This window comes from Agelaius tricolor, unplaced genomic scaffold (genome assembly GCF_023055355.1).
Source record: "Agelaius tricolor isolate 1412-34295 unplaced genomic scaffold, bAgeTri1.0.p SCAF_11, whole genome shotgun sequence".
Lineage (NCBI taxonomy): Eukaryota > Metazoa > Chordata > Aves > Passeriformes > Icteridae > Agelaius > Agelaius tricolor.
In genome coordinates this window covers 7,877,082-7,903,926 of record NW_027269271.1, presented here as the reverse complement: position 1 = coordinate 7,903,926, position 26,845 = coordinate 7,877,082, and the positions used below count along the sequence as shown (strand labels likewise).

The window sequence follows — 26,845 nt, the reverse complement described above, 5'->3', positions numbered from 1 at the left end:
CCCCGCCCGCCGCGCCCCGACAGCATCGCCGGGACCCGGATGGGGCCGCGCCCCCCGCGCGGTGCCCGGATGGAGCCATGCTCGGGGCCGGCCCCGCTCCCCGCCGCGCCGCCCGAGGGCCCCGCAGCCGCCGTCCGCCCCCGAGCCGCCCCGCAGCGCGTCCCCGAGGCGCGGCGCGGCCCTGCCGCGGCCGGGGCGGTGCCGCCCGCGCCCGCAGCTGCCCCGGATCCAGTCCCGCTCGCCGCTTCCTGCGGCCGCCCCGCCTCTCCATGGCGGTGCCCGGCGCGGGTCCTGCCGGGAAGGGAGCGGCGCGGCTCGGCCTCGCAGCCTGAGCGGCGGCAGTGCCGCCATGTCCGGGGGCAGCAGCGCCGGCGAGTGGTGCCTCATGGAGAGCGACCCGGGCGTCTTCACCGAGCTCATCAAGGGCTTCGGTGAGGGTCGAGCGGGGCCGGGCAGGGGTGCGGGCTCCGCGGGGCTGCTCCGCACCGCTGGGCGCGAGCCCGCTGTCCCTGCCGGGCGGGGAGGGCATGCGGGGCTCGGTTGCTGCGGGGCCGGGAAGGGGCTGGGACGCGCTGCCGGCGGCGAGCGCGGCTTCCGTGATGTCCCTGGCCCGGCTTGGCCCGGCCCGGCCGCCTGCGGGCACCGCCGAGTCCGGCCCCAGCGCGGCCTGTGCGGCCCGGCCCGGCCCTCGGTCCGGCACCTGCTGCTCTGCTGCGGGACGCTCGGCAGGGACGTGCCGCGGAGAGTCACAGCGTCCTTTAGCTTGCAAAGGGCTTCTCAGATCCTCGGGGCCAAGCTATGACCCAGCACCACCTTGTCAGCCAGACCGGGGCACTGAGTGCCATGTCCAGTCTTTCCTTAAACACCTCCAGGGCAGTGACTCCGTCACTTCCCCGGGCAGCCCGTTGTAACGTCTCATCAGCCCTTTGAAAAAATTCCTCCGAATGTCCGATCTGAACTTCCCTGGGAAGGTGTTCGGGTTACAGAGCCCCAGGAGTGAGGACATTCAGAGAAAGGACTGTGCCTAGGCTGAGCTGTGGGGCTTGGCAGTGGCTGGGTAGCCTGCAAGCGGCTGCCTGGCCTTCCAGAATGCTAAATTTTGTGTTGAATTGCGTTTAAAATCTTTGGGGAATATATGGTTATTACAGCAGCCAGGTTATTCTCAGCCAAAGAAGGAAAATTATTGTACTCCATGTTTCATTGATTCATAGTTTGTCATGTCTTTTTCTCAGCAACAAAGTCCAGACATGCTTCTTTTATATTTTTATTTAGCTAATAAATGAAATTTCCACATACTAAATATTTAAACCTTTTGGCTGTGTATTAGGCAAATGTCTTGCTTGAGTGTATAGCATTTTTGGTCTACTACCATAGGTCTTTGTCTGGAGACAGGTGTTTAAAGTTCTGCTTTGGGCTTGCTGCTAATGCCTTTATAAACAGTCTTGTTTTCAGTTAAGCAAAGGACACGAAGTGATCAGAAATATTTAAGCTCCTTTGCTTCTTCTTTAAATGCAACTCTCTTATAAAGACAGTATCCCCATACACAGGTTCAGAAATTCCTGAAATAGTTTCTCTGCCTGTCTTGTTCAGGTTTTTTTAATCAAGGTCTGTTGTAAAGCCCACAGATAGACTTTTCCATAGCCTGGATATACTAGCTGTAAATATTGCATAATGTCTTTGTGTTTTCTTTCATAAGTCTGTCTTTACTGGCTGCATCCCTTTTTAAATGAGCTAGTTGAAGAAACCTCTGTTTTTCCTTATTTCAGGCTGTAGAGGAGCACAAGTTGAAGAAATATGGAGCTTGGAGCCAGAGAACTTTGAAAAATTGAAGTAAGGCACATGGTTTTTATTCACATTTGTCTGAATTCTCTGAAAGAATGTGTACTAAACTCAGGTGTATTTTTGGTGGATCTTTTGTTTGGGGCATTTTGTGTTTGTGGTTTTTTTCCTTTAGTTTCTACAGAAGTTTGTTAGGATTTTGATTTAATGGAATACCTGGCAGTTAAATTGCTTTTCATTAATGCTTTGTACTTAATCTAGCTTAATCAGGTTTTGAAAGAAATGCTGATAGTAGCTAGAATGTGGAAATAGATTTCTAATGATTTTTCCATTAGCTTGCCTTCCAGCTCTTAACAAATTCTAGGGTGAATTTCTGTTCCTTGCTTTATCTCCCTCTCTCCTCACATCCCAGGATGTTACCTCTGTTGTCTTAAATTATTTTCCAGTGCTTACATACCTTTGTAACTCATTTTTCCTGCAGAACCACTTCCATATGGATGTGAGGGCAAATAAGCTTTTTATAACTTGTGTCATGTGGAACAATTTTGCCCTCATTAAGCAACATTAATTCTTTTAATGTTTTGTCCATGTGTAAACATGCTGTTATCCATGTTTACATACAGGATTTTAAGAGGAAAATATCATTTAACCTGGATCATACTCTTGTATCTTGTGCAAATATCCCATACTTGTAGGATTAATCTTTCAAAAGATGCAGGAATTGGTACAGAGGATGTACTTGTAGAATTTTTGACTGAAGATGTTTGACCAGCAACACCTGAATGGCAGAACTGTTACCTATGAATTGGTTTATTTGCTGCCTGCACTATCAGAGCATTTACCTGTTTGTTCATTAAGTGACAGCTTTGCATATCCTGGGAGATGTTTGTCTTTCTAGTCCTGAGGGATGGCCAGCTTCCATCCTCCCTTCCCATTTACACCTGCAATATTTTACACAATGTATAAACACTGGGAGTGAAAGAATATAGAAGCATCTTTGTTTTCCAAACAGCAGCTCTGTAGGCACACAGTGTGTGGTGGTTGGGAGTGGGGCTGGCCCAGCCTCATCCCCAGTGGGTGCAGCTGTGAGCAGCAGGTGAGCAGCACTGACAGCAATGAGCCATGGAGTGCCCAGGGGCACTGAGCAACCACCAAAGGGAGCAGAGGCACACAGGGGCAGGGCATCAACGGGAGGGGATAAAAGGCTGGGCTACAGAACGAGAAGGGCAGAGTTTGCAGCCTTCTGAAGTGACATGGTGTTACTGTGTATGGGTTGAAGCTTTCTGAAGTTGTGTGGTGATACTCCCAATTTAATTGTAGCTGTCTCAACTGTGGCAAGTGCTGTGACACAGGTCCACTGAGAGAATTTGAAAAAATGCATCTCAGATTCCTGGTCAGAGCTTAGGAAAAGTTTCTTGTGCACTATAAGTGTATGTTTGTCTTTTGTAGCAAAACCATTTGTGGCCTCTTTTTGGTGATGACCTTAGATTTAAGTCAATGAATAAGTTTTTGTCTTACCGTAACTGAAGATTTTGTGAGACCTATTTCCTTTACTGATAAATTTCTGTGTTCTGGGAATACTAAATACAGTGCAACATGTAGTAAAAGACAAGCAGTCTGAAAGGCAAAACACATTTTTTCTAGAAGAGAAAACTGGGTTTCTCTTACTTGTTGGTGAGCTAACTCAAAGCATGAAGTTTTGGGAGAGCTCCTCTTTGGGCATTTCATCTGTGTCTAGAAGGATTACCAAAACATTTGTTCCTGCTCTTGTGTATGACTGATATTTGCTTTGATAGCTGTTTATCACTAACCAATTCAAATGAGAGTTCTGCAACTATAAAACGTGCAGTAACCAGGAAAACTGGTCCTGAATTTTGAGAATTAGTGGCTAAAGGCTAATTCAGATTAGGATTGTTTAGCATTTACAGAAAGAAGCCTGAATTGTCTTCTGCCTAATTAAAAGAGCATATCTGAAAATTTCAGTGTAAGTTCCTGGTATTTAGAAAGAATTAACAGAATTACTATACCAGCATACAGTAAACTACAGTACAGATAATTTTAATATTTTTCATTAGTCTTGGTGACCTTTTTACTATAAATTTTGTTTTTCAGGCCAGTACATGGGCTGATTTTTCTCTTCAAGTGGCAGCCCGGAGAGGAGCCAGCGGGTTCTGTTGTCCAGGATTCCAGACTGGATACAATATTTTTTGCTAAGCAGGTATGAGAAATTAAGTAATTGTTTCAGATATGTGATGAAACATAACTTTTAATACCAAAAAGAACCCTATTTTTTATTAATGTCTACACAGAAATTAATATTTTGCAGAATCAGCAAATTCGGAGAGTAGGAGCTGTGTATTGACAAAGCAAATCAGTTTGATCTGTCAAGTCAGACAAGAATTGCAGCTCTGGAAGAGTAAAGTTCTTATTTATTTGTCAGCTCTCACCCATAAAGTAACTCAGTCTTCTGTGCAGAAGTGACTTGGTAAATGTTCTCAGCAGGATGAGCAAATTACATCTTTTGAAACCACTTTCAACAACTTGTTGGAAGAAATTTATTTTGGTTCTGTTTTTATTTCTTACTTTTCTCAAGTGCTCTGAAGCTGGGGCAGTATATGCTTTCCTTCAAGGGTTTGCAGACCATTTTGGCATGCAAGTTTTAAGCATTCAAATCGGAAAGGTGAATTTAAATTAGAAATCACTGGAAAATTGGTTTAGCTGATGTAGTCCATTGTGTTTTATTAAATACAGAGTAGTACTGAAATTTTGTCTTAGAGTTAACAGACTGCTGGGTGCATTTTTTGCAAGAAAAAAAAGCAAGAGAAAGTGATCAGAATGAAAGCAGGAGTATTTTAATATGGGTGTTTATTGCAAAACATTGACATCAAAGGGCAAATTATTAGGATTTCTGTGAAGACTCTTACATGGTCTAGTTGTTGGGGGGTTTGGTGGGCTTTTTTTTTTTTTTTGTAGGTTTTTTTTTTTGTTTTATTTCCCATCAGAAATGCAAATTTTGAATGTAAATTTCAGGATATGAAAAAATCTCTTCACACTTCCAGGTAAAAGTATAGAAATATGGAAAACAATCCAAATAGCCATCCTGGCCACTCTGTACCTGCACTTCTGTTTCATTCCTTTTATGATCATGCTGTTGTGGATCAGCTTTTTTAATGCTGCTTCTCTTCATTCTTCCCCTGCTGTAGCTCTTGAGTCCTTCCAAGCACTGCCCAAGATCTTTATGATGCAGTGATCAGTAGCAGTTTATTAATTGTAGTTTGGTAGCTCTCACAGACACTGGTTTAGGTTGTGATTTCTACCTAACCAAACATACTGTTAGTACCCTTGGGCTGTAACCAAAGAACAGCCATGAGGCAAAGAACTCAGAGAAAATCCTGATGCAACTTTCAAAAGGTAGTTCCATGGTGGGAGGAGATTGCTGTGATTGGAGTCTAGAGAGGGATTGCTTTGGAGGATGTTGGTTTTTTTTTTTTTTATTTTAAAGTGAAGGTGAATTTTCCCTCACTCTAAGGGTTTCATCTTGTTTCCTGTGAGTAGCTGAGGTTGTCCTAGAATTGCTGTTCTTGTGAATGCTGAAAAGTTTCAAAGCATTTGTCTGCTTGCTCCACTTCTTTTGCCTTTTCCACTTCCTTCCTTTTTATGAAGCTTGACACTGTGTTTCAAGGCAATAGCTAAGAGGAGCTCTCTTGAGCTTTAAGATGAGATTGCAGAATGTACATCACAAAATTTGGATAATGTTAGATTTGATAACAAACCCCACAAAATTAAAGGCTAACAGTGAAAAGTCTTCTTTATTTTATGGTCTTATTTGAAGCACTCATATTTTAATGTGTTCTTAAGCTGAAACTTCATTTTTAATTGTCCCTTTCCTTTACCTGCTGCCTTTAAAGAGAGTGTGCTGGAGTGACTCTTAATTTTAGCGTGGAAAGCAATTTCTAGAAATGTTGACTCTTATAATAGTACTGCCTGGTTATGCCACTTGATGGCGTGGAAGAGATGTTTCAAAAGTCGTTTGCAAAAAGTTTAGAATTAGAATATTTTTCATTTTTTATTGTTATCTGTCAGTCAAGTGCAGTGGCTTTGCAAAATTAAGACATTCCTTGAAGACATCTATATGCTTGTGTTTCATATCAGTTCAGTTTTGCCTGAACTGAGCTATTGTGACTGAACAACTAGAAATAGGTACAGAGAAATTATTACTAAAAGTCAACAGAAAGAAACTGCTTTGGATATCTTGGAGGAATCTGTTTAACTCTGTGAGGCAGTGAAACTCATCCCCCAGCTCATCCCTCTGTGCATGGTATCTGGGCTGGTCTCTGCTGTACTGTGAGATGTGTCTGTTCAGCAGGTCTGGGCAGGACAAAACTGCTAAGTGAGAGAACAGGGGGTTCTTTGTGGTAGTGCTGAAGTTACTGCACTTCTCAAAACCACAGTCTGGATCTGTCTGAGTCACCCAGGAGCACAAAGCAAGATGAGCATTGGTATTGAATATTTGTGTTGTGAAAGAGCAAGTCCTCCCAGCCATCTTGCAGCTGGGTTCATGTGTATTTTTTATTTCCTCTGTATGTTTTAAGCCAAATTTTATGCTTGCTTTGAGGGTCTTTCCAGAAGACCTTTTTCTTCATTACAAAAGGGATGATGTAAAATTACACTATGTTCATTTGTAGGCTGGAATCCCAGAACAAATAGATTGGTTAGGGCAATTTTTATGACATTTAAGGTTATTGATCTGTTGATCTGTATCTTCAAAACTGTCATGACACTGGAGCCTGAAAAATCTCAACAAGTCTTTGCCTCTCTTTCTTTTCTCACGTTTTCTTCTTTTAAATGTCCCCATCTAAAGACATTGGGTACAATTGGTTTTACTCCAGGCATGTTTTCAAGTGTTTTCTTGAATCCTGTGTGAGCAAGACAAGGTTACTGTTAATATATAACAAGAGTTGAGTAGAGAAGATAAATTTTGTTTCTGTTCAATTTTATTATTTGTTCAATTTTTAAAATTGTTTCATTATGGGGAACTCTAAATAGAGTTAAAAGGCTACATCTCTCAAACTGTCTAGTAAAACATCTTGAAAATTGCACTAGGAGACATGGTTTTGGTAAGAAGCTTGTGCATGCTCCCATTTTCCTCATTTCCACTTCCATAGTGATGTTGTAGTTGAATTCCAAATGGCAACTAGATCTTGTTCCAAGTTACATCACCACTCTGTTGGGGGGTTGAATTTTGAAGTCTGTCTTGTGTGCATGCATATTAAAGGGGTGTTTTTTAATAGTCACTTTGATGTGCACTCATGTTAAATTTGGCCTCCCTGTTGTGCCTAGGTATGGTTTGGTCCTCTAGTTGAGGCCAGAGAACTCGGGATGATCTTACATACCCTTTGAGCTAGGATACATAGGCACCGTGAGGTGAGTTAAGGATACAGTTTCAGCCTTAACTCAGAATTTCCTGATTTCTGTGTTGCTTCAGTTGGGCCCCTGCTGTTGTTTTCACACACAATGGATACATGATTACAGCTGCTCAATGTATTCAGCTCCCTGCCACACTCTTTGGAGGAGCTGCATTCTCTGCTGAGCACTGCAGCAGTGTCTCTGGACAAAAAAGAATGCCATTGTTGCAGATCTGAAACTACTTCTTTTGAGTTTAATAAATTCTTCAGCTTTTACTATGGAACTATTGGTATCCTGCCTTTCCTAGGTGCCATGTGTTTATTTTATTTTGCATTGTCATGACAGAACATTAAATTCATTAATTGGGAATACCTTCAGAAGGAGTGTCTTATAAATGATACTGTTAATAACAAACCATTGGTCTCTAGTTATGTTTATGGCACTAATGGAAGTATATGTATTTTTTTACATTTCCAGTACTTAATTGATTTCAAACTCAAATGATCTTTTCAGATTTGGTAACATTAAGATAGACCAGATATCTATGTTAAAGCTAAGTTTGGGATAACAGATAACTTACAAGAAGTACAACATCAAGACATGAAACAAATCAGAAAGAGATTTTCAGTAAGTGAATATAGCTGTAGAAAGATTATATCTGTACTCTAACAAAATTTAAATTGAAAAAATAATATTGGGTTTCTAAACAAGAATAATTTGTGGACCTGCGTGCTAATGCTGAATTTTTCATGTTAAGCTCTGTAAAACCAACTGTTCTATAACGTTGGAATGTTCTGTAAGTGAATTTGCTGGTTATACTACCAATTGCAACACAGGCTTGTCCACAGCTTTTTTGAAAAGCAAAATACAAAATCCATCAGGTAGAAGATGTGAGTCAAGAATTTCAAGTGCTTCTGCCTTAAGTTGATCTGAAAGGTCAGATTTGATCCCTAGAGAAAGGTGCATGCTTAGGAAGTGGTGCATCTTACTTAGAGTAGCCTAATCAAGTGGTTCCTCAGTTGAAGCTGAGCTTCACTTGGGGATAGGTCAATCCTCTCTTGATACATTTCTGTATATATATGTTACAGTTTTCTTTCAAGTATTGTAAAATACACCTTGAACTTTTGCCTACACAGTCTTTTAACTATGAGTGTCTGCTTTAAGTTGGAGTCTTGCTTATTGATCAATCTAATCTAACCTCACCGAGACTTCCTGGATAGAAATAGCCAAGCAAATGTTGGTATTTCTGGACAAATACAGAAAATCCTCTAAATCCCCAAGTCCAAATAAAAATCTTTTGGGAACAACTTGCATTTATTATCATGTTACCTAAATGCAAATAATGTTTTCTGCTAATGCTGAGGCACCCTAAGTAAGAGACACACTGGGAATGAGAGATGGGTATCCTGAAGGGTTCTCCAGGTTGTGTGTGGAGCAGTGCTGGACTGGCTGTGTGCATGGGACAAATAAATCCCACACTTGCCTGCATTTGGTCCTGCAGTCACAGCCTCACTGTGCACTCCTCACCTTGTCTGTGAGCCACCAAGCTCGAGATTCCCTTGTTCCATCTTGGTGTTCTCCTGTGTCATCTACACCCAGGAACACACTGGATTTTTATGCACATCACCTGCATTTCCTTCTATTCCTCTGCTACAGGACTGTTATTGCTGCCTTTTCCTTAACTCCTGCCTCTCACTTCACTGAAGTGCTAGAATGTATTTCTGTAATGTATTTTCATTTCACCAGCTGCAGGCTGTTGCCCTCAGATCCACATCTTTTGCAGTGTTTTCTAGCAGTCAGACTTTGTTTGGTTTGGTCCCTATGTACTTCATCAGACTCATTTCATGATGTAGTTGGAATACAAAATATGCTTGAAGGCCAATATTAGATGAGCCCATTAATTCTTTGCAAAGTCTAATTTTCCCTCTGATTTTATTTTCTGTTTCAAGCTTTTGTATCCTGCTATACAAAATCTTGGTAAATTTCCTTTCCTTATTTTGAAGCCATTATTGAGTTGTCTGCAAAGAGCAACTGGTTGTTCCATCTTGATTTTTCAGCAAAATTAGTTGCCATTCAGTCTTGTCTCTCCTATAATGCCCTGTATTAATTGTCATTTACAAATACAGTTTGCTGTAGTGAGCCTGCCTCCATTGTAGCAGCACTGTTCTGACAGTGCATCAGCACTGTGCCTTCTCCTGTCTGTGCCTTCTCCTGCTTCTGTCAGCTTAATTACACTGCATCAGCTTCACCCACTCTGATGCACTTGAGACTACCCTGCTTTCATCCTAGCACTACCTTACCACTGTCTCTGCTGACATTCTTTAGCTGTATCTCAGTCTTTAGTTCTTTTTCCTAAGTTACAGTGTAATTCAAAGTATGCCATTCTGCTGCTCTGGGGGTTTGAGTTTTTCTGCTGCTGGTTCATTATTTCTCTGCCCTTGATGGATTTTCCTTTTATGTCTTTTATTTTGCACCTGTGTATTCTAGCCCTTAGCTGGTGTACCTGCACTTGGTTTAATTTCAGTTTTGGCTGCTGTAATCTGTTCTGAATGTGTAGTTGACTCCCTTGATTACTGTTTAAGTGAACTAGATAGCATTTTTCTTAAATTAAGAAGTGTTTTATTATTTATCATCTGCATATATACATAATCTGAACTGAGAACACTCTGAAGTATAGAAAATAAATTTATGATATGGCTTTTAGTATTAACATACTAGGTTTTCCTTTGTTAGGACTAGCCTTGATTGTGAAAAGGATTTCTTGGGTTTTTTCTTTGCTTTTTGGGGGTTTTTTTTTGGTTTTTTTCTCCTTTCTTGTTGGAAGTGGTTTCACATTCACTACCCTGAACTAATTTTCATATTCTTATACAAAAGTCACATCCTCTCTGAAAGTTTTAAGTAGCATTTTCAATTGCAAAATAGTCTCAAAGACTAATGATACATTACTCATTCCTAACCTATAGCTCTCTGAGAAAAAACTGCTAATATAAAGTCTTGTATTATGGCCTCATACCATTTGATAACAGTGCATTTCGTTAAATCTCAGATTATATTAAATAATCTTTGCAGCTTCTTTCTTTAAATACAGTGTTTTACTTTGGTTATTGGTAAACAACATTCAAGACATGACTTTAATACAAAGGGGGTTGTTTATATTTTCTCAAAGTGGAATATTTAACACTGAAATGTTCAACTAGTAACTTTAACTTGAAAAGGATAGCTGTATTGGGCAAGTATGTTATTCAGTTAACCATCATTTAAACAATATCTACATCCTGGAATGCTTTTACCTAGAATACTTGAAATTTTTTGTCCAATAAAACCTTTTAATAACAATTTTAAGTTCCATAATGTATTTTATTGCTTCAAATTAAATTTTCTGACCTCTTACTCCTAGTAGGAGATCTTATTATTTGTAGGATTTTTCTTGGGACAGTTGACTTTTTTTTTAAGGCCATAGATAACACAATTTGGGCAATTTGCTTTGAATATTACTTTGTGTTTTTCCACAGGGATCCAAGGATTTTTGCCTTTCTTCTATGCCTTTCATTAATCATTTTAGAGAGATGGTGAGGCAGTGGAATGACAGTTTCTGAGGACAGCTGTGAAAGATGAGTTTTATCAGTGAATTGTATATGACAGCATGCAGAGCTGATTTTACCATAGCAGGGGCTTTTCTGTAGCTATCCAGGCAGCAAATCCAGTCTGTGTTAGGGTGCAGCTCTAATGTGAATCAGCATAGAAAGTGTGTGTGTAACAAAAGCAAACACAGTTTGGAGTGAACTTTTCTCACCAATGCTGACCAAATTCTCCATGCTTTTTTCTAGGTCATAAATAATGCCTGTGCAACTCAAGCCATAGTAAGTGTGCTGTTAAACTGTGCTCATCAAGACATTCATCTAGGAGAGACCTTGTCAGAATTTAAAGAATTTTCCCAAAGCTTTGATGCTGCAGTGAGTGACCAGTGTTTTCTGCATTTTGAGTGTCACAGTGTTACAGCTGTGGTGGTTCACAGATGTTTTGTTTCTTCCTTTCAGATGAAAGGTTTGGCACTGAGCAACTCAGAAGTGATTCGGCAAGTTCACAACAGTTTTGCCAGGTAACATATGTTTTAAATCTGGCCAAAATTTGAGCAAATCCTTTTTAATCTCAGAAAATTTTTAAATTTTCTTTGCAGACAACAGATGTTTGAGTTTGATGCAAAGTCTTCAGCAAAGGAAGAAGATGCCTTTCACTTTGTAAGCTATGTTCCTGTTAATGGGAGGCTATATGAGCTAGATGGCTTAAGGGAAGGACCGATTGATTTAGGTAACTTTTTACATTTTTGCTGGACATTCTTTATTTTAACAATGGCTTTTTGCAATAAATTGGTCATATGTTATAGACTCAATGCAAATTATTTATTAAAATAAAGAATATCTTGAAAGTTTTCTGAATGTGCTGTAGACTTGTACTTCCTTGCAGTCATTTGTATTGTTTTAGTTTTGTTGGTCTGAAAATATAATTTCCTCCCTGCTTCCTCCATGTCTCTGATGCTTTCTCTCTTTTCATGTAGTAATCAAATGGTCAGGTCCTGCAATCCCTTCCAAAACCTTGATAGTTTTGTTGCAAGACAGAAGTTTACATAAAGGGAGAATATATACAGCTGACTCCAGACACTTTTTTTCCTTTATGTGGCTTGTGTTTACACACTGCCCTCTTTCTTCTCAGATATCAAGTGTTTCCCTAATGGTTTAAAAGAAAATAGCTTTGTTCTCTGTAAGACAGGCTTCTGTTTTGTAATCTTTCTTGAGATATATGTGCCCTGTTGAGTCTTGAAAAGCTCTGCACTGCTTGTGCAGAGTGTCTGTACTTTAGAGTCTGATACATTGCCAACAACATGTTCCACACTCCATTCCCAGAGTGTTTTCCCAGATTTGTTGACAATTTTATTTATGTTTAGGCTGAGCTACAGCTTGCTGCTTAATCTTGTCTTTAGTCTGTCCAGAGGTACTGCACAGTCTTCAGACCTAACAGTAACATCATTTGTGTGGTCACAAGATTGAGTCTCTAAATTTACTTTAAGGTCTTGAAATTGCAAAAGAGGCATTTTCAACTTAGGAAATTACCTCTGGGTATCTTGTCATGTAACTTGAAATCAAATTCTCTATCGTATATCCTTTTATGGTTTTTCTTTCTGCCTGACTTTTTAACATTGTATTGCATCCACACAGACAAAATCAAGAGTTGAATATTAAATAACTGTACCTGTCCATAGTGTTTTCCTTTGCTGTCTACTTCAATGTTGTCATACCAACTAATTCTCCTTGTGTCATAAAAATACTATGTAACATACTTTCCCCCCCCCATTATTACTTGTTATCAGCAAAACAGGTGTTAGCTGCTTATGCCCTTAAAATTTAGTTTTGTTCCATTGCTTTGGTCACTGCATTATCTAAATATTGCTATTAATAAAACATCTTCCACCTCCTGAAAAACCAACTAAGTAATTTCAGACTGCAGTAGCTAAGGAAAAACTTGTTACATACTCTGAAGTTGCTGCATAAGCCTGAATGATATGAGTCAACTTTGAAATAAATTTTGCCATGATACTGAATTTTTTCCTTTGTTAAACTTTGCAAAGATGATGAATTTTTCCTGTGTTTCCCCCAGGTGCATGCCATCAGGATGACTGGATAAGTGCAGTGCGGCCCGTCATAGAGAAGCGCATACAAAAGTAAATGGTCGTGATGCCTTTAAATATAGCACCTTCCCTATGCCTGAAAATTCCTTTGTCTTAACTTCCTTCAGTTAAAGGATTGCTGCTGAATTTCTAAGCAATGACACTTAGGCATCATTTCTTTATGCATATCAGTGTGTGACTTGAGAACCTGTTGCCCAACATGAGGCAAATGCGATGATAGATAAATCTCAAATACACTGGGCTGCTGCATTATTAATCCAAGTAGGTGTCTGTGTAGTGAAGAGAGATCCTACGAGTGCTCTGGAAAAGAAGATTGTTATCTGTTGCACAGCTGTGGATCTTTGTGAGTGAAAGCTAAGAGTGACATGACCATGAATAACATTTGCCTATGCATTTCAAATTATTAGATAGTCATTCTGTCCATACAGCTGGTATTTAGAGTTCTGAAGTTTTCATTCGGAATGGCTTGTCTTAGAAATTTAAGCTAGAAAAACATACTGTTGAACTTTGCTACTTCTTAACTCTGTTTCCAAACTGCAGTCCCAAATTTATTAGAACAAAAGTTGATTTTCTGCCATTTTTAGAAAACAATTCTAAGTTTTTGCTTGAAGACTTTTTTTTTTTTTATAAGCAAAACAGGACTATGAAGTTGTTTTTGGAGAACTTAACCTCCAAAAGGCCCGCTAGTCTAATTGTTGAATGTATTTCTCACACTGTGTGGAGAAGTCTCCAATATTTTCTAACATGTAATAGTAATGAAAAAGTGAAAACTATTGTGTGAAGAATCTTCTGTAAGTTCTGTTGTCATGTTTTCTTTTCTTTTTTGGACAGTTTCCGTATTTATTTTGTGACCACAGACAGGAATAGTAAATTTTGGGGACAGAAGGTAATTAGGAGTTACACATTGGATAGAGTTCATTTGTGGTCTGATTTTATTTTGTAACAAGATTGGATCAGTAGCACAACTTAATTTAATAGACCTATTTAAAATTTTGTTTCCATGAAATGAAATCAAGAAAGGGGGCTTTTGAGTTGTCATGTTGGTACCTAATTTTGAAAGCGGGTTGTCTTTGTTGTTTTGTTTTTCTGTTCCTCATTTAGATACAGTGAAGGTGAGATAAGGTTTAACCTGATGGCTATTGTGTCTGACAGGAAGATGATATATGAGCAGAGGATTGCAGAGCTACAGCAGCAACTGGCAGAGGTAGGCCATGCAATTTAAATTGCTTAAGTATTTCCCTGACAGTTCTGTGTGTTGGCTTTACTATTCACTTCCCTTCCTTGCTCCCAATGGAGCAGCAGCCAAAAAAGCAGGGAGTGATTGCTAGAGATGTGTCCAGCACAGTGTGGATGCACTCAGTGCTGCAGCTCTGAGCTGAGCACTCAGCACAGTGTTGACCATGATATTTGGACTTTCTGCCTTAACTCATTTGCTCTGGTGCTGGAACTGGTTTTTTTTCCCAGTCCCTGCTTGTAACTAACTGCAGAAATTCCTGGTATGTACCTATAATGGTAAACAAAACTGCATCTTTATGTGATAGAAATACCCTTGAGACAAAACTTGCTTTTTAAAAAGTGAAATTTAAAAATGGAGTAACATCATCCATTTAAATTTTTGTTTTGTGGAAGGAGGAGCCTATGGATACAGATCAAAGTAGTAATATGTTAAGTTCTATACAATCAGAAGTTGCAAAATACCAGATGTTAATTGAAGAAGAGAACCAAAAATTAAAAAGATATAAGGTATGTAGTCTTTGCTTTTCTGATGAAATTATTGGAACAGTTCTAAGATCAAGTCAGCTTTTATATGTATATATGTGGGAGCTTTGCAATTAATGTGAAGGAAATGGATGGGGACTAGAAGATAGTTCAGCTATATAATAATTCTGTTAATGCTTTTAATTTATTTTTAGATTGAAAATATTAGAAGAAAACATAACTACCTGCCTTTCATCATGGAATTGTTAAAGACTCTAGCAGAGCACCAGCAGTTAATACCCTTAGTAGAAAAAGTGAGTATTTCCTAGCTGATAGTATATTCTTCATACCTTCTCTTTTAAATAAAAGAGCCCATGTCATTTATTCTTCCAAGTTCTTTGGCCAGGGACAGCTCCCTGCACTGCTGTGGCAGTCATGGCACAATGCTGGGAATTCAGTCCCTCCCTTTTCCCTGCTCCTATGCTCATTTACTGCTCATTTACATTTACTCATAACAGCTATCTGGCTGTTAACATTGACTTACTGCTAAGGTTTGTATTAAAACCTGAATAAATAAGTGTGTCTGCCATTTTGGCAGGGTTATTAAACTGGTCAAGTACTTGAATTATACTCAGCTCTGTGCTGGTGTGCACTTATGCTTGAGTGCCAGAGGCAGGATCCCTGATTTTATACTCACTGAGAAAGGATCTCTGAATTAGTATAATGAAAAAAGAGCTGTGTGTGATTTAATGAGTACATTCTTTAGCTGAATTTATTTAGGAAGGTACATTTGCTGGTAGTTTTTAAGAGAGTGACTTGTGAAGTTTTAATCCAGTTTGATGTTAACAGAAGTCGTTGATGATGCCCATCAAGCTGCTTTCACAAGTAAATTACCAGTGAATTGGTGGTAACAGATCTTAATTCTAAATCACTGAATTAGATTCAGCTGTTCTGTTCACTTCAATAAGTGGCAACAAGCCACTGATTCAGAATTAACTAATATTTTGACAGAAAGCTGTTGGCCAATATTGCTTCTGAGTTGTCCCCTCTTCTTGCCCAATCTGTTTCTTAAGTAAATTCATAAGGAAAAAAGTTCCAGTTCCTTACCAGTTTGAATTATTTATGATTGATATAAGTTAGGAGAATCTGTCTGCAAATATTTTGACAGTAGCTTTTGTGGGGGTTTTTTCCACTTATTTGAAAGATCTAAACCACTAAGATCTTGGTGCATTTCAGAGTTCAGTTGTGATCATCTGTATGTCTGAGTGTGGTGTCATCTTGTGACATAAAATGTTTCCATTAGGAAGAGTTTTTTCTGTGTTAAATGAAATTGGTATGGAAGTATGAAAAATGAAGGTTTAAATTATGTTTTTAAAATTGTGCTTTTCCCCTACATAAGTTACCTAATCCATTTCTTTTGCATAATTTATTTAAACCTATATTTGTTCTTAAAAGGCTTGATACACTAACCTAGTAAAATAGTAGTAGGATGCTTCTGAAGGGTCCAAATTAACATTTAAATTTTTCTTTTTCCAGCATATTTTTAATATTCAGAAATGTAATGTGTAGTCATTCAACACTCCAGAATGATTTTCATCTTGTTAAAGCTTGACATCATCTCCACTTGTTTTCTAGGCAAAAGAAAAACAGAATGCCAAGAAAGCTCAGGAGGCCAAATGAAGATGACTTTGCAAAACCCATACAGTTACTTGCTTCTGATACTATTTTCATGACAACAAATAAAGCTTTTCATAAACTTCAATTTTTGTCCAGTGCACGTTTGCCAGTTGTAATGGTTTGTCTTGTACTGTTTGCATGGGTCTGACTCTCCTTCCCCTGCATCTTGTGCATGTAGTACTGCTGAGCAATGTTTAGGTTCTCCTGGTCACATTCAGTATTTAACAGTCTGTCTGAAAGCTTGGGAAGTGGACCCAGAAATGTGCAAGGAAAATGTCCCCATTCTGTCCCACTTGAACATGATAATGATACAAATGCCAGAGGTTTAAGTATAAGCATGAGCTTTCTTTGCTCATCCCTACTAACAGTTACAATCCTTCCAGTTGTTCGGTGACATAGCCTGTGTCTGTTTTTATGAAGTATGTGTCTAATTTTTTTACAAAATGGAAAAGTATTAATTTAGCTGTAGAAACATTTGCAAAGACCAATGTATAATCTCAAAAGAACTGCATTGCTTTAGTAGAAAAGATAATAAATATTCCCATTTTTATTTTGGCAAACTTTTTTCTGTGGTATTTTATTATGGGACAAGATGATTAGGCTATGGAGGTCATCAGCCTTGTGACTTGAGTATATGCATTCTAAATTCAAGGTAGAAAGAAGGGACACTATTATTTTGGGGAGTTAATATTCTTGGATATAAGGTGTTCCTCTTCTGGAGTATGTTCAATATAAGTCTTTAAAGCACTGCGCTTTTTTTAACTTGGAGAAGCAATCTAAGGAAAAAGGTGTATGGAAGATTATTGTTGATGACAGTGTTGCTGTGTCCCACAAACCAAAGGAAATACCTGGGGAATGGAGTTCACTGGGTGTCCTGCAGGCAGCATGTGAGCTGTGAACTGATTGCTTTGGTATGGATAGTAACAGGCCATTGCAACAATACTCACTGCTTGAATTATTCACTGTCACTGTACGTCTGTTTGTTTAGAAACTTCCAGTTTCTTCCTAAAAGACTCAGATAAGAAAAAGACAGGAAAAAGATACAAAACATTCTGTTACCTGTGGTGCTTTGTATATATTGCATATATATTTCTATAAACAGGATAAAATTTTGGCTGAAGATGTAAAACAGAGTGTGCTCTTCACTGCTGGAAGGATCTCCTCAAGTCATTGCTGTGGCTGGAAAGGTAAGCTCGGTTTTAGAAAAACCTGAGATCCATATCTGTGTTTTGCACAAAATTGATCAGGCTAATGAGAACATAAATCCTTGGGAGAATTTCTTACTCTAGTAATTCACTGCAGCATTATTGTCCAAGGAGACAGAGAGGCTCTTACAGAGGAAGACATTTCTGCTTTTAAAATTACATTTGAATCTCCATTTCAACCTGTTGAAAATATTTGTCTCTCTTTTTAAGTGGTAGCCTGGTGATTCCTGCTGCACCTTGTCATCCTTGAAGAATTTTGCAATTTGATATTAGGTGTCAACTTAAATTTGTACTGAAGTCATTTCATTCTCTTCTTACTGCTGCACTTGGGCACAAAAGGAAAAGGAATTTTGCTGAAGAAGATGATTATTTTTGCAATTATCAACAAATTTTAGTAGCAATTGTTTCAGAAATTAGCGAACTTACATTACAAGCAAACTTACGTTACAAGCAATCTTTCTGGATTTGTCAACAGACAAGAAAAGGATGGATGTCAAGATCAAATTTTAACAAAATTTGTTACTCTACTGTGTAAGTGAAAAATGCTTAGTTTTTTAAAAAGGCTGGTTAATGCAGATGTAGAAAATTTCAAAACTAGTGTTTTCTGTTGTATTATGAATCTTTTTCTGATCAAACTTGTGGCAAATTTTTTACTTTTTTTGCAAAATTTATAGAAACATTTTTTCATAGTGTGTGTTTTGGCTTAAAGGCAGTTATTTGTATATTAGGATAGGGTCACGTGAATGCAGAGCTGGACAGGAAGCTGATCCTGGCTAGGCAGGGATACAGTTCATTTTCTCCTTGGTAGCTGGGGCAGTGCTGTGTTTTGGATGGAGAGAAAAATGCTGGTAACACACTGATGTTTTCAGTGCTTGCTAAGCCTCCCACAGGGTCACAGTTCCACCTGCTGCCCATGGAGGTCCACGGGGATGCAGCATTCCACCTACAGGCCATGGAGGAGCCCCATGCCTGAGAGGAGACTGTGACCCTGTGCAGGTGGAATGCTGCATCCCTGTGGACCTCCACGGGCAACAGGCAGAATGCTGCATCCCCATGGACCTTCATGGGCAGCAGGTGGAATGCTGCATCCCTGTGGACCTCCATGGGCAACAGGTAGAATGCTGCATCCCCGTGGACCTTCACGGGCAGCAGGTGGAATGCTGCATCCCCATGGATCTCCATGGGCAGCAGGTGGAATGCTGCATCCCCGTGGATCTCCATGGGCAGCAGGTGGAATGCTGCATCCCCATGGATCTCCATGGGCAACAGGTAGAATGCTGCATCCCCGTGGACCTTCACGGGCAGCAGGTGGAATGCTGCATCCCCATGGATCTCCATGGGCAGCAGGTGGAATGCTGCATCCCCATGGATCTCCATGGGCAGCAGGTGGAATGCTGCATCCCCATGGATCTCCATGGGCAACAGGTAGAATGCTGCATCCCTGTGGACCTCCATGGGCAGCAGGTGGAATGCTGCATCCCCGTGGATCTCCATGGGCAGCAGGTGGAATGCTGCATCCCTGTGCACCTCCATGGGCAGCAGGTGGAATGCTGCATCCCTGTGCACCTCCATGGGCAGCAGGTGGAATGCTGCATCCCTGTGCACCTCCATGGGCAGCAGGTGGAATGCTGCATCCCCGTGGATCTCCATGGGCAGCAGGTGGAATGCTGCATCCCCGTGGATCTCCATGGGCAGCAGGTGGAATGCTGCATCCCTGTGGCCCTCCATGGGCAGCAGGTGGAATGCTGCATCCCTGTGGACCTCCATGGCCTGTGGGTGGAATGCTGCATCCCTGTGCACCTCCATGGCCTGTGGGTGGAATGCTGCATCCCTGTGGACCTCCATGGCCTCCAGGGGCACAGCAGCCTCACCATGGTCTTCTCCACAGGCTGCAGAGGAATCTCAGTTCCAACTCCTGGAACGCTTCCTGCCTCTCCTCCTTGACTCCCCCTTGATATCTGTTGCTCCTCTCACATACTCTCGCCTTTCTCTGGCCACAATTACAACTGCACAACTTGCTTTTCTTTATTCTTAAATCTGCTATCACAGAGGCATCACCACCATTTTGAACTGGCCCAGCCTTGGCCAGCATCATCTCTATCTTTGGAGCTACCAGGTATTGGTTTTGCCAGACATGGAGGAAGCTTCCAGCAGGTTCTCCCAGAAGCCCTCCCTATAGCCCCCCATGCTACCAAAAACCAGGCCATGCAAACCCAGTACAGCTGGTTTCAGCCTATCTCCCAAACCTTGTGAGATTGAGCAGCTACACCTGAGAGATCAGTGAATGACTCTGCCCTCAACTGCTTTTCAGTGTTTGACTCATCAATGTAGGGTAGAAACAATTTTATCTTGTCTATTAATTATGCAAATAAGTGCATACATGCCTATGTGCTTCCTGTGGAAGGAAGTCCAAGAAAAAGGTGGGGTTTGTGCATGAAAATACAGGACACTCCTTTTCTTGCCTTTTTTCTTTTCCCAGAGCACTATGTTAATGGAAACAATGATGAGAAAAACAGCTGCCTGGGAGAGTCTGTAACAAACTGCCACATAAACAACCTTCTGATATCAAATTGCTGAAGTCAAAGTACATTCAAGTTGCAATGACTAAGGACTTCAGAAGGAAGGTAAGTTATTTTATGGCTCATATTTTTCATGCAGGTAACACATGTCTGCCTAGCAAAGCCACAAAAACACTGGGGAGAAACAGACTGGAGCTACTGTGGCCTTATGTACAAGAACAAGAAGTTTCCCTAACAGCAGAGAAAGTGTGCTTCTCAAAATAGCTGGCATTTGTTAACAGGCTAGGACTTGTGCATTCCATGTGCCTCAATGAGCATATAAAAAGAATCGATTCATCTCTGAGAAATTGATGACACTTGCTAAAAATAAATGAGTTTTATTCCAAAATGTATACACAATGTAAGCTCTATCTGTGCTCACAGGATGTTCTGATCTTTTCACTGTTTTTTTCTTTAGCAATTATATCAGTAGCTTATGTAGGAAAACAACATCAAAAATAGCTCACTCACCAAACCACAAATACTATCTCTTTCTGTCTGGTAATAAGAGCCAGTTCCAGGATTACTAACTTTCACTCAACTTACGCATTTCCTTCAGTGATTTCCCTTTTTCTTCTTTTGTAAATGCTGCTTCTTTCACCTGCTAGACTCAAAGAAGAGTAGGGAACATCATTATGACATGTCAGATTATAAAAGCCTTCAAGAAAGCTTGAGAAAAATCTTTTATAAACAATAAAAAGATGGCAACTTCTTTTAAGCCTTACCTGTCTCTTATTTCCTCCCAGTTTTATAGTACATGAGTAAACCTGCCAGAAAAGAACAAAAATTACATTGTTAATTTAGGTGGTTTTCAGCTTTACACACACACACACTGGAATTCTTATAAAATATAATTGCTTTAATTGGTTATCATCCCAACATGTATGTTACCTTCCTAAGCTCATTAAGAGGCTGATGTAAATGTGGTGCAGCAATGCTATGAAGGAAAAAAACAAATTTCAATCTAAGTACCACTGGAGCAAAGAAAGGAAATAAGGAGTCATACTTCTGCTGTTCTGTTGAGATAGGATAGAAAAGGAAATACTACAAGGAAGTCAAGTGCAAGATAAAGAGGTGGCAGCACACGGCACTTGGCAGAGGCTCCTGCCCCTGCCTAGGGGACTCAGAAGCCAAGGAGATGCTCACTGCAGCAGAGGGCACTGGAGTGACAAGGATGTGGTGTGGTACTGGCTCTGCCTTGCTCTGCCTAGTGCAACTAGACTTGCTCTGCTGCAAATTCTTCTACTTTCTGTTGCTTCAAAATTTTTATCCCAAAAAGAGAGGAGATGTGCTGAATGACACTGGAAGGTCTGGGATTGGAGCAAAGCAGACAATGGCAAGTAAACAAAAAAGGCAATAAGGGGGAGAATCTGGTACTCCTGAATCAGTATTCTGCATCCCACAACACCAGTGGGACAAGGAGGATGATGAGATGGGATGCTTAAGGAAGTGAAACCTCTAATGAGAAATCATCAAAACAAAGTTTCTTACCTTCCTTGTAATTTCTTCTTTTTCCACAGCAGCTGCAATCAGGGGGTATATTTACATAGACCTTTGTATTCCAAGTAGGCTGAAAACACAAACATTGATAATCGTATTGATATTCTACAAATTTATTATGAACAGCAGCAAAGAACTTTCAAGAAATTTTTAAACAAATCTGATGTTTGGTGGGTTATACAGTATTATTTATTTCTGCAAATTGTGAGTTTATGAATGCTTGGGAGAGAAGCTTTCAAGGAGGAGCACTCATTTTACACATATGGACTTCACATTTCTTTAGATCCTCTAGGCTTCTTTTATACATGGGAAATGGAAGCCTTGTGTGTTATGTTGGAGACACTGAGCATGGCCACAGTGTAAGGCTGTATTTTGCTAACATTGTTTTATTATTTAAAATAAGCATATAAAACTCCAAGAGTTGCATCTGTATCCCATGGGCTTGGATGACACTCAGCATGCTCTTTAATGAACATTGGATTTTTTTTCAATGCTTGTTGGATGGATACAGTCTTCTGCTTTTGTCAGTGGAATTTTATAAAAGTGCAGGAATTTAGGTTCGTTAATGTGATGGTCAATTTTTTTTAACATGATGGTCAAGCATATACAAGTGCTAAGGATTTTCTTTTTTATTATCTGTGGTTTAGAATTTTCACTGTGTGAAATAACAAGAACATGCTTTCAGTCACCTGGAAAAGTATTTCATTCTTGCCTTCCATTCTGATATCACAGGTTTCAAAATGAGAATTTTTCCTTGATCAGCTTTACAAGTCACATTGCTAACTAAAATAGCAAACTGAAACACTGCCAAGACATTTAAAAAATACACATTTCTTTTTTTAAAGACAGCTATCCTGGTACCACAGATCTAGAGCAGTTTTATATGGAAGGAGTAACATAAAAATTGAATGGTGAGATGACACCATTTGACAGTTAGATTGGTATTTTAGGTATTTCCCTCAGTCATAGAGGCTAAAATGAGGAGTCATTTTTAATGTATAATTTGAGGAACATTACTAGTGTGGCCAAAAATGTCAGATTTTAGAACCATGCCCACACATTATCCCCTTTTGGATGGGAAAAAGGAGTGAAAGGATTGGAAATTGAGACTATATGTGGTAGAATAAAAACTAATTCCTGTGGGTTTTTAAGAACATAAAAGAAAGAACAATATAAATAAGTGGAGATGAATTATAGCTGATTTAATGATAAGCTGAAATGATATTTGAAAACAGTAATCCTAAGGAGAAAAAACACTTTGTGTTTCAAATGCTAAAAGCAGTGTATCACACAGGAAGAAATGCTGTGTAACTGGGGGAGGCAGACACTAAAAATAACCTAAGTTATTTAGTGGCACCAGATCCCAACAAGAGAACAAGCTCATCTACAAATTCCTGAACTTCAGAAAACATAACAAAGAATAAACATCAGAAAAGCCTGACTCTGATGGAAGTCTAAAGAATTCAAGTGCTCATCTGTGCAGTGTTACATAATAAGAACAATAGGTGATTTCATTTCTTTACATTTCAACCATGTATTACTGTGGTAACCTATGCTGTGCTACTGAAAATTGTTGTTAGCATGTTCCTACTGGCAATGCACTTAAATGTTGAGGGAAAACATAAACTACATGAAAAATGAAGCCTTTCCACAATACAGGAACCAAAAGACAAAGTAGTAGAAGTCCCCAGACTGGAATATTAAAACCCAGACTGAACAGAACATCAGAACACTGTACAAATCACTTGCTAGAAACTAGGAACTAACAGGATTCAGGGCCTGACCATTTCTAGCTTCTGTGACATTAAACCAAGGTTGCAAAGAACACCTACCACTTTTGCTATTCCTAATGTCATCTTCTGCTTCTAATCAGGAGACTGACAACTCCAACAAGGTTCACTTTTCTGCTGTAACATTTAACGAGGAGTCTGCAAAAGATGGCAATTATTGATTTAGAAGTTTCTGTGGTACAGAATATCAGACTGGTTGGAAGCACCTTAAAGGTCATCTTGTTCCAAACCCTACCACAGGCAGGGACAACTGCCACTAGACCAGGTGGCTCTAAGCCCTGTCCAGTCTGGCCTTGGACATTTCCAATTTACACTTATTTTCTAGCTCATAGTAAAGCTCTTGCTAAGTCAAAGGTGCTCTTTGTAAATATCCTAATCTTCTGTGTTCATAAGATCTCAACATCTGTGACTGTGGCTAGAAAACTCGTTTTCAGAAATTAACAGCTTTTCTTAATACTATTTTATTTAAACACTAATCCTTGATAAGTATTAAGGTTGTTTTGGTGGAAAAGCTAAATAATAGAGATTATTTCTTCAGTAAAACAGATAGAAATAACACTTTTAGTAACTAGCACCACATTTCTTGTAAAGTTAATGAAAATCTATCTATGGTCAGTACAAGAGTCAGAAACAGAAGCTGAAGAATAACCTTGCCCTGTGTAGTTTTTCCCTGTGTGTAGGAATTTCTGTCTTCATGTCACAACCCAGCTTTCTTTTGCAGGCCTGCTCTCTCGAGTCCCTGGCTCTGGCCATGGCTACTTCTGACTTGACAATGTCCTATTTATATTTTATTTCCAGGTCATGCAATGCTGCACTTCAGAAGTTGGACTGACAATAATACACTGGGTGCTCCTCACAGTGTTATGAAAGGAAAAGAGAAAAGCAGTGATCCTTTCCTGCACAGCATCCTGCACAATGGAATCCAGCAGGATTGATCCCACAGAGCCTCTAGCTGGGCATGGACATGATAAAATAGATGGGCAATAAAGTGGGACCACTGAATACTATTTTTGGTCTTTAATGTAAACATAGCTTCCTTAGTAGTTTACACAATATTCATGTTCTCATAAACAGGCATCAAGTGGATGTTACCTTGAAATATCCTGATGCTAAGTAATTCGCTCTTGTAACAATTTAAAATTGTCAGACAGTCAGTGCGTGTTTAGTAAATGCTGCAAGTCAAGCGACTACAAGACATTCTATAACTGCGTTTTAAAATTTCTTCTGTATCCCAACTAGTTGTGACTGTGATACAGGAAAGCTTGGAGGGTCCCCAAACATCTTACCTGCGGTGTTGGTTAAAGCTAAGGATGATTTGTGTCCTGCAGCACACAAAGCTACAGGGGACCTTCTCCAGCACGGAGTCCATCTCTACGCCTTCACTTGGGACTGGCGAGCAAAACCCGAAAGTTTTGCTCTGCACGGCCACGTAAGAGGGAACTTAATTTGTGTTCTTTTTCCCTGAAGTAAGGAAAGTAACCGGCTTGAAGCAATAAGGTGTGATGCATGAGACAACCGCAGGGTCCGCCAACAGAGGTTCCTGAGGGAGAGAAAATGGCGGGCGGGGGCCCTCAGCAAGCTCCCAAAACACAGAGCGCTCCCCAGGAGCCACTCCGGGTGTGAAAAGCCTCGACCTCCACCTCCGAGCCCGCTAACTATGACAAGAGGAGGTGAGGAGGAGGGAAAAAGACCCCACCTGAAAGGAGGAAGGCATCTGATATTGGAGACCGTCCCTGAGAGAGCGCGAGGTACCCTGCCCGAGACGGGCGGTAGTTCCCCCGCCCTGCCCTCACGGGCCCTAGGCCGTGACTCGGCTATTTCTCCCCATCCCGTCCCGTTCCGTCCCGTCGCGTCCCGGTTGCGGGGGAAGGCGGGCGCAGGAAGGGGCGGGTGGTGCGGAGAGGGAGGGAGGGAAGGAAGGAGGGAGGTGGGCGGTGAGAGGAGCAGTCGACGCACAAGATGGCCGCTGCCGGAGTGGCAGCGGGGCGGCGGCGGGCGATGGCGGCGCTGCCCCGGGGCCCGCGTGTACTACTGGAGGAGCAGCAGCAGGGCGCTGTGGCAGCCCCGGTGTGCCGGAGCTGAGGGGGCCGGTGGGCGCTGCAGGAAGCCCGGCCCGCGTGGTGAGTGCGCTGCCTCCGCCGCGGGGTGCGGGGAACAATAGGGCGGGAGAGCTCTGCCCGCCTTGCCGAGAAGGGAGGCGGAGAGGCGGGCGCTGAGACGAGATGATCTCCAGAGGTGCTTTCTGCTTCTAACAATTCCGCGACTTTGTGCCTCGCCAGGCCTCAGGCTCCTGCCGGGCTCGATTTCCGAACGCCCCGGGCAGGCGGGGAGGGACCGCGGCTCGCTGTGCCCGATGGGGGGGAGGCGGAGAGCGACTGGGTCCGGCTGGGGGTGGGGAGAGGCGGCATCGCCTCAGGCTGCGGCGGCCGAGGGACAGGCGGCTTTTGTGTGCCCCCTCTGCCTGCTGTTGTTTTTCCAGGGGCTCTGCCTGCCTCTGCGTGAGAAAACTCGTCCCTGTGTCGCGTTGAACAACAGAGACGGAGGGAAAATAATGACAGAGCCCCCTACCCGTCCCCGGGACACCTCTCCGCCCTGGGTTGTGGCTCTTTTGTCTGTCGTGCCTGAGGGAAGAGCGAGGTGGCCGCAGCTCTCCCTGTGCATGGGGACAAACGATGGTGAAACCGCACAGGATCTCCCTGACTTGCACTAGTTTTTCCACCCTGGCATTGTTTTGGCTGTTGGATTACACCCACAGAGTGGGTAGGGTTTCATGCCGGGGGTGCGGTGTTGGTGTAGCTGGGATTTAATTTGCTTTGATGGTTGGGAATGTCCTGGTGTCAGGTTTTGTCTTCAGAAGCCATTGTGAGGTCTGTCTTGTTTTAAAGCAGGGAACTGATGCAGGTTTTGTTTTTCCCCCTAGGAATTGGGAATGTTTTGTTTACCTCTGCACGCCTTTTTGCCCGGAATGTATCTGTTATTTTTATACATTTTAGTCAAGTATGCGTGACAAATCATTTGTTCCTCCAGCCAAAGCTACGGTTTTCTGTGCTTTTTTGCCATATTGAAAATGGCTGAAGTGGGGGAAAAAATTAAAGATTTGCAAAAATAGTTAACAGGTTCAAAGTAACCTGGATTGCAGCTGAGCTGCTTTAATAATTGTAACTAGTGTAGCAGTGCTGTCATTTAATGACTCTGCTGGAAGATAAATGCAGCATTTATAGTCTATTCACATTATTTGGTTATAGAATTGTGAGATAATACAGGAATACTCTGAGGCAGAAGTTAATGTATTCCTAAACTTATGTTTTCTTACTTCTTTCAGGCTTATGAGGATGTGGAGGTGGTTAATTTTGTCAGCTATAAATGTCTGTATTCCTGCATTTGAAGTCAATGAAGCTAAGATGGGACTTCATGGCTGTATAAATAACCTGTGCTCAGGAGCAGTTGGTACATTATTGCCAGTTTCTAAGCTTCACCAGGAGCTCCATGGCTTTCTTCAGTGCATTAATACACAATGCTGATAATGAAATTATGGTTCCCACTAACATA

The 26,845-nt window shown here is 41.0% G+C and overlaps 3 protein-coding genes across 8 annotated transcripts in view; 2 read left to right on the top strand and 1 right to left on the bottom strand.

Moving 5' to 3' along the window:
• The first annotated feature begins 207 nt into the window (after window positions 1–207).
• On the top strand, window positions 208–16,803 carry UCHL5 (ubiquitin C-terminal hydrolase L5). Of its 2 annotated transcripts, XM_071435997.1 has the most exons (11): window positions 208–431; window positions 1,767–1,830; window positions 3,892–3,997; window positions 11,013–11,138; window positions 11,223–11,284; window positions 11,363–11,493; window positions 12,838–12,901; window positions 13,970–14,072; window positions 14,498–14,611; window positions 14,782–14,880; window positions 16,202–16,803. In XM_071435997.1, exons 1-11 carry the CDS (start codon window positions 350–352, stop codon window positions 16,244–16,246), a joined length of 996 nt encoding a protein of 331 aa, XP_071292098.1. In that variant the 5' UTR covers window positions 208–349; the 3' UTR covers window positions 16,247–16,803. The 2 variants fall into 2 exon arrangements, with proteins under 2 accessions (XP_071292098.1, XP_071292099.1); XM_071435998.1 differs by lacking the exon at window positions 14,498–14,611.
• A 1,380-nt stretch (window positions 16,804–18,183) lies between these two features.
• LOC139594060 (uncharacterized) lies at window positions 18,184–25,141 on the bottom strand. The gene is made up of 6 exons (XM_071435642.1): window positions 24,993–25,141; window positions 24,583–24,836; window positions 23,339–23,434; window positions 21,498–21,576; window positions 20,732–20,773; window positions 18,184–20,610 (listed from the first exon to the last, which is right to left on the bottom strand). Exon 6 carries the CDS (start codon window positions 19,291–19,293, stop codon window positions 18,184–18,186), a length of 1,110 nt encoding a protein of 369 aa, XP_071291743.1. The 5' UTR covers window positions 19,294–20,610; window positions 20,732–20,773; window positions 21,498–21,576; window positions 23,339–23,434; window positions 24,583–24,836; window positions 24,993–25,141.
• A 107-nt stretch (window positions 25,142–25,248) lies between these two features.
• RC3H1 (ring finger and CCCH-type domains 1) overlaps window positions 25,249–26,845 on the top strand; it is a 74,635-nt gene continuing 73,038 nt past the window's right edge. For 4 of the 5 annotated variants that reach the window (XM_071435991.1, XM_071435990.1, XM_071435988.1 and 1 more), the window contains exon 1: window positions 25,260–25,416. The gene's annotated coding sequence lies outside the window, so the exon portion shown is untranslated. Of the gene's footprint in view, window positions 25,417–26,845 lie in introns of all 5 variants that reach the window. The other variant, XM_071435992.1, reaches the window with a different exon arrangement.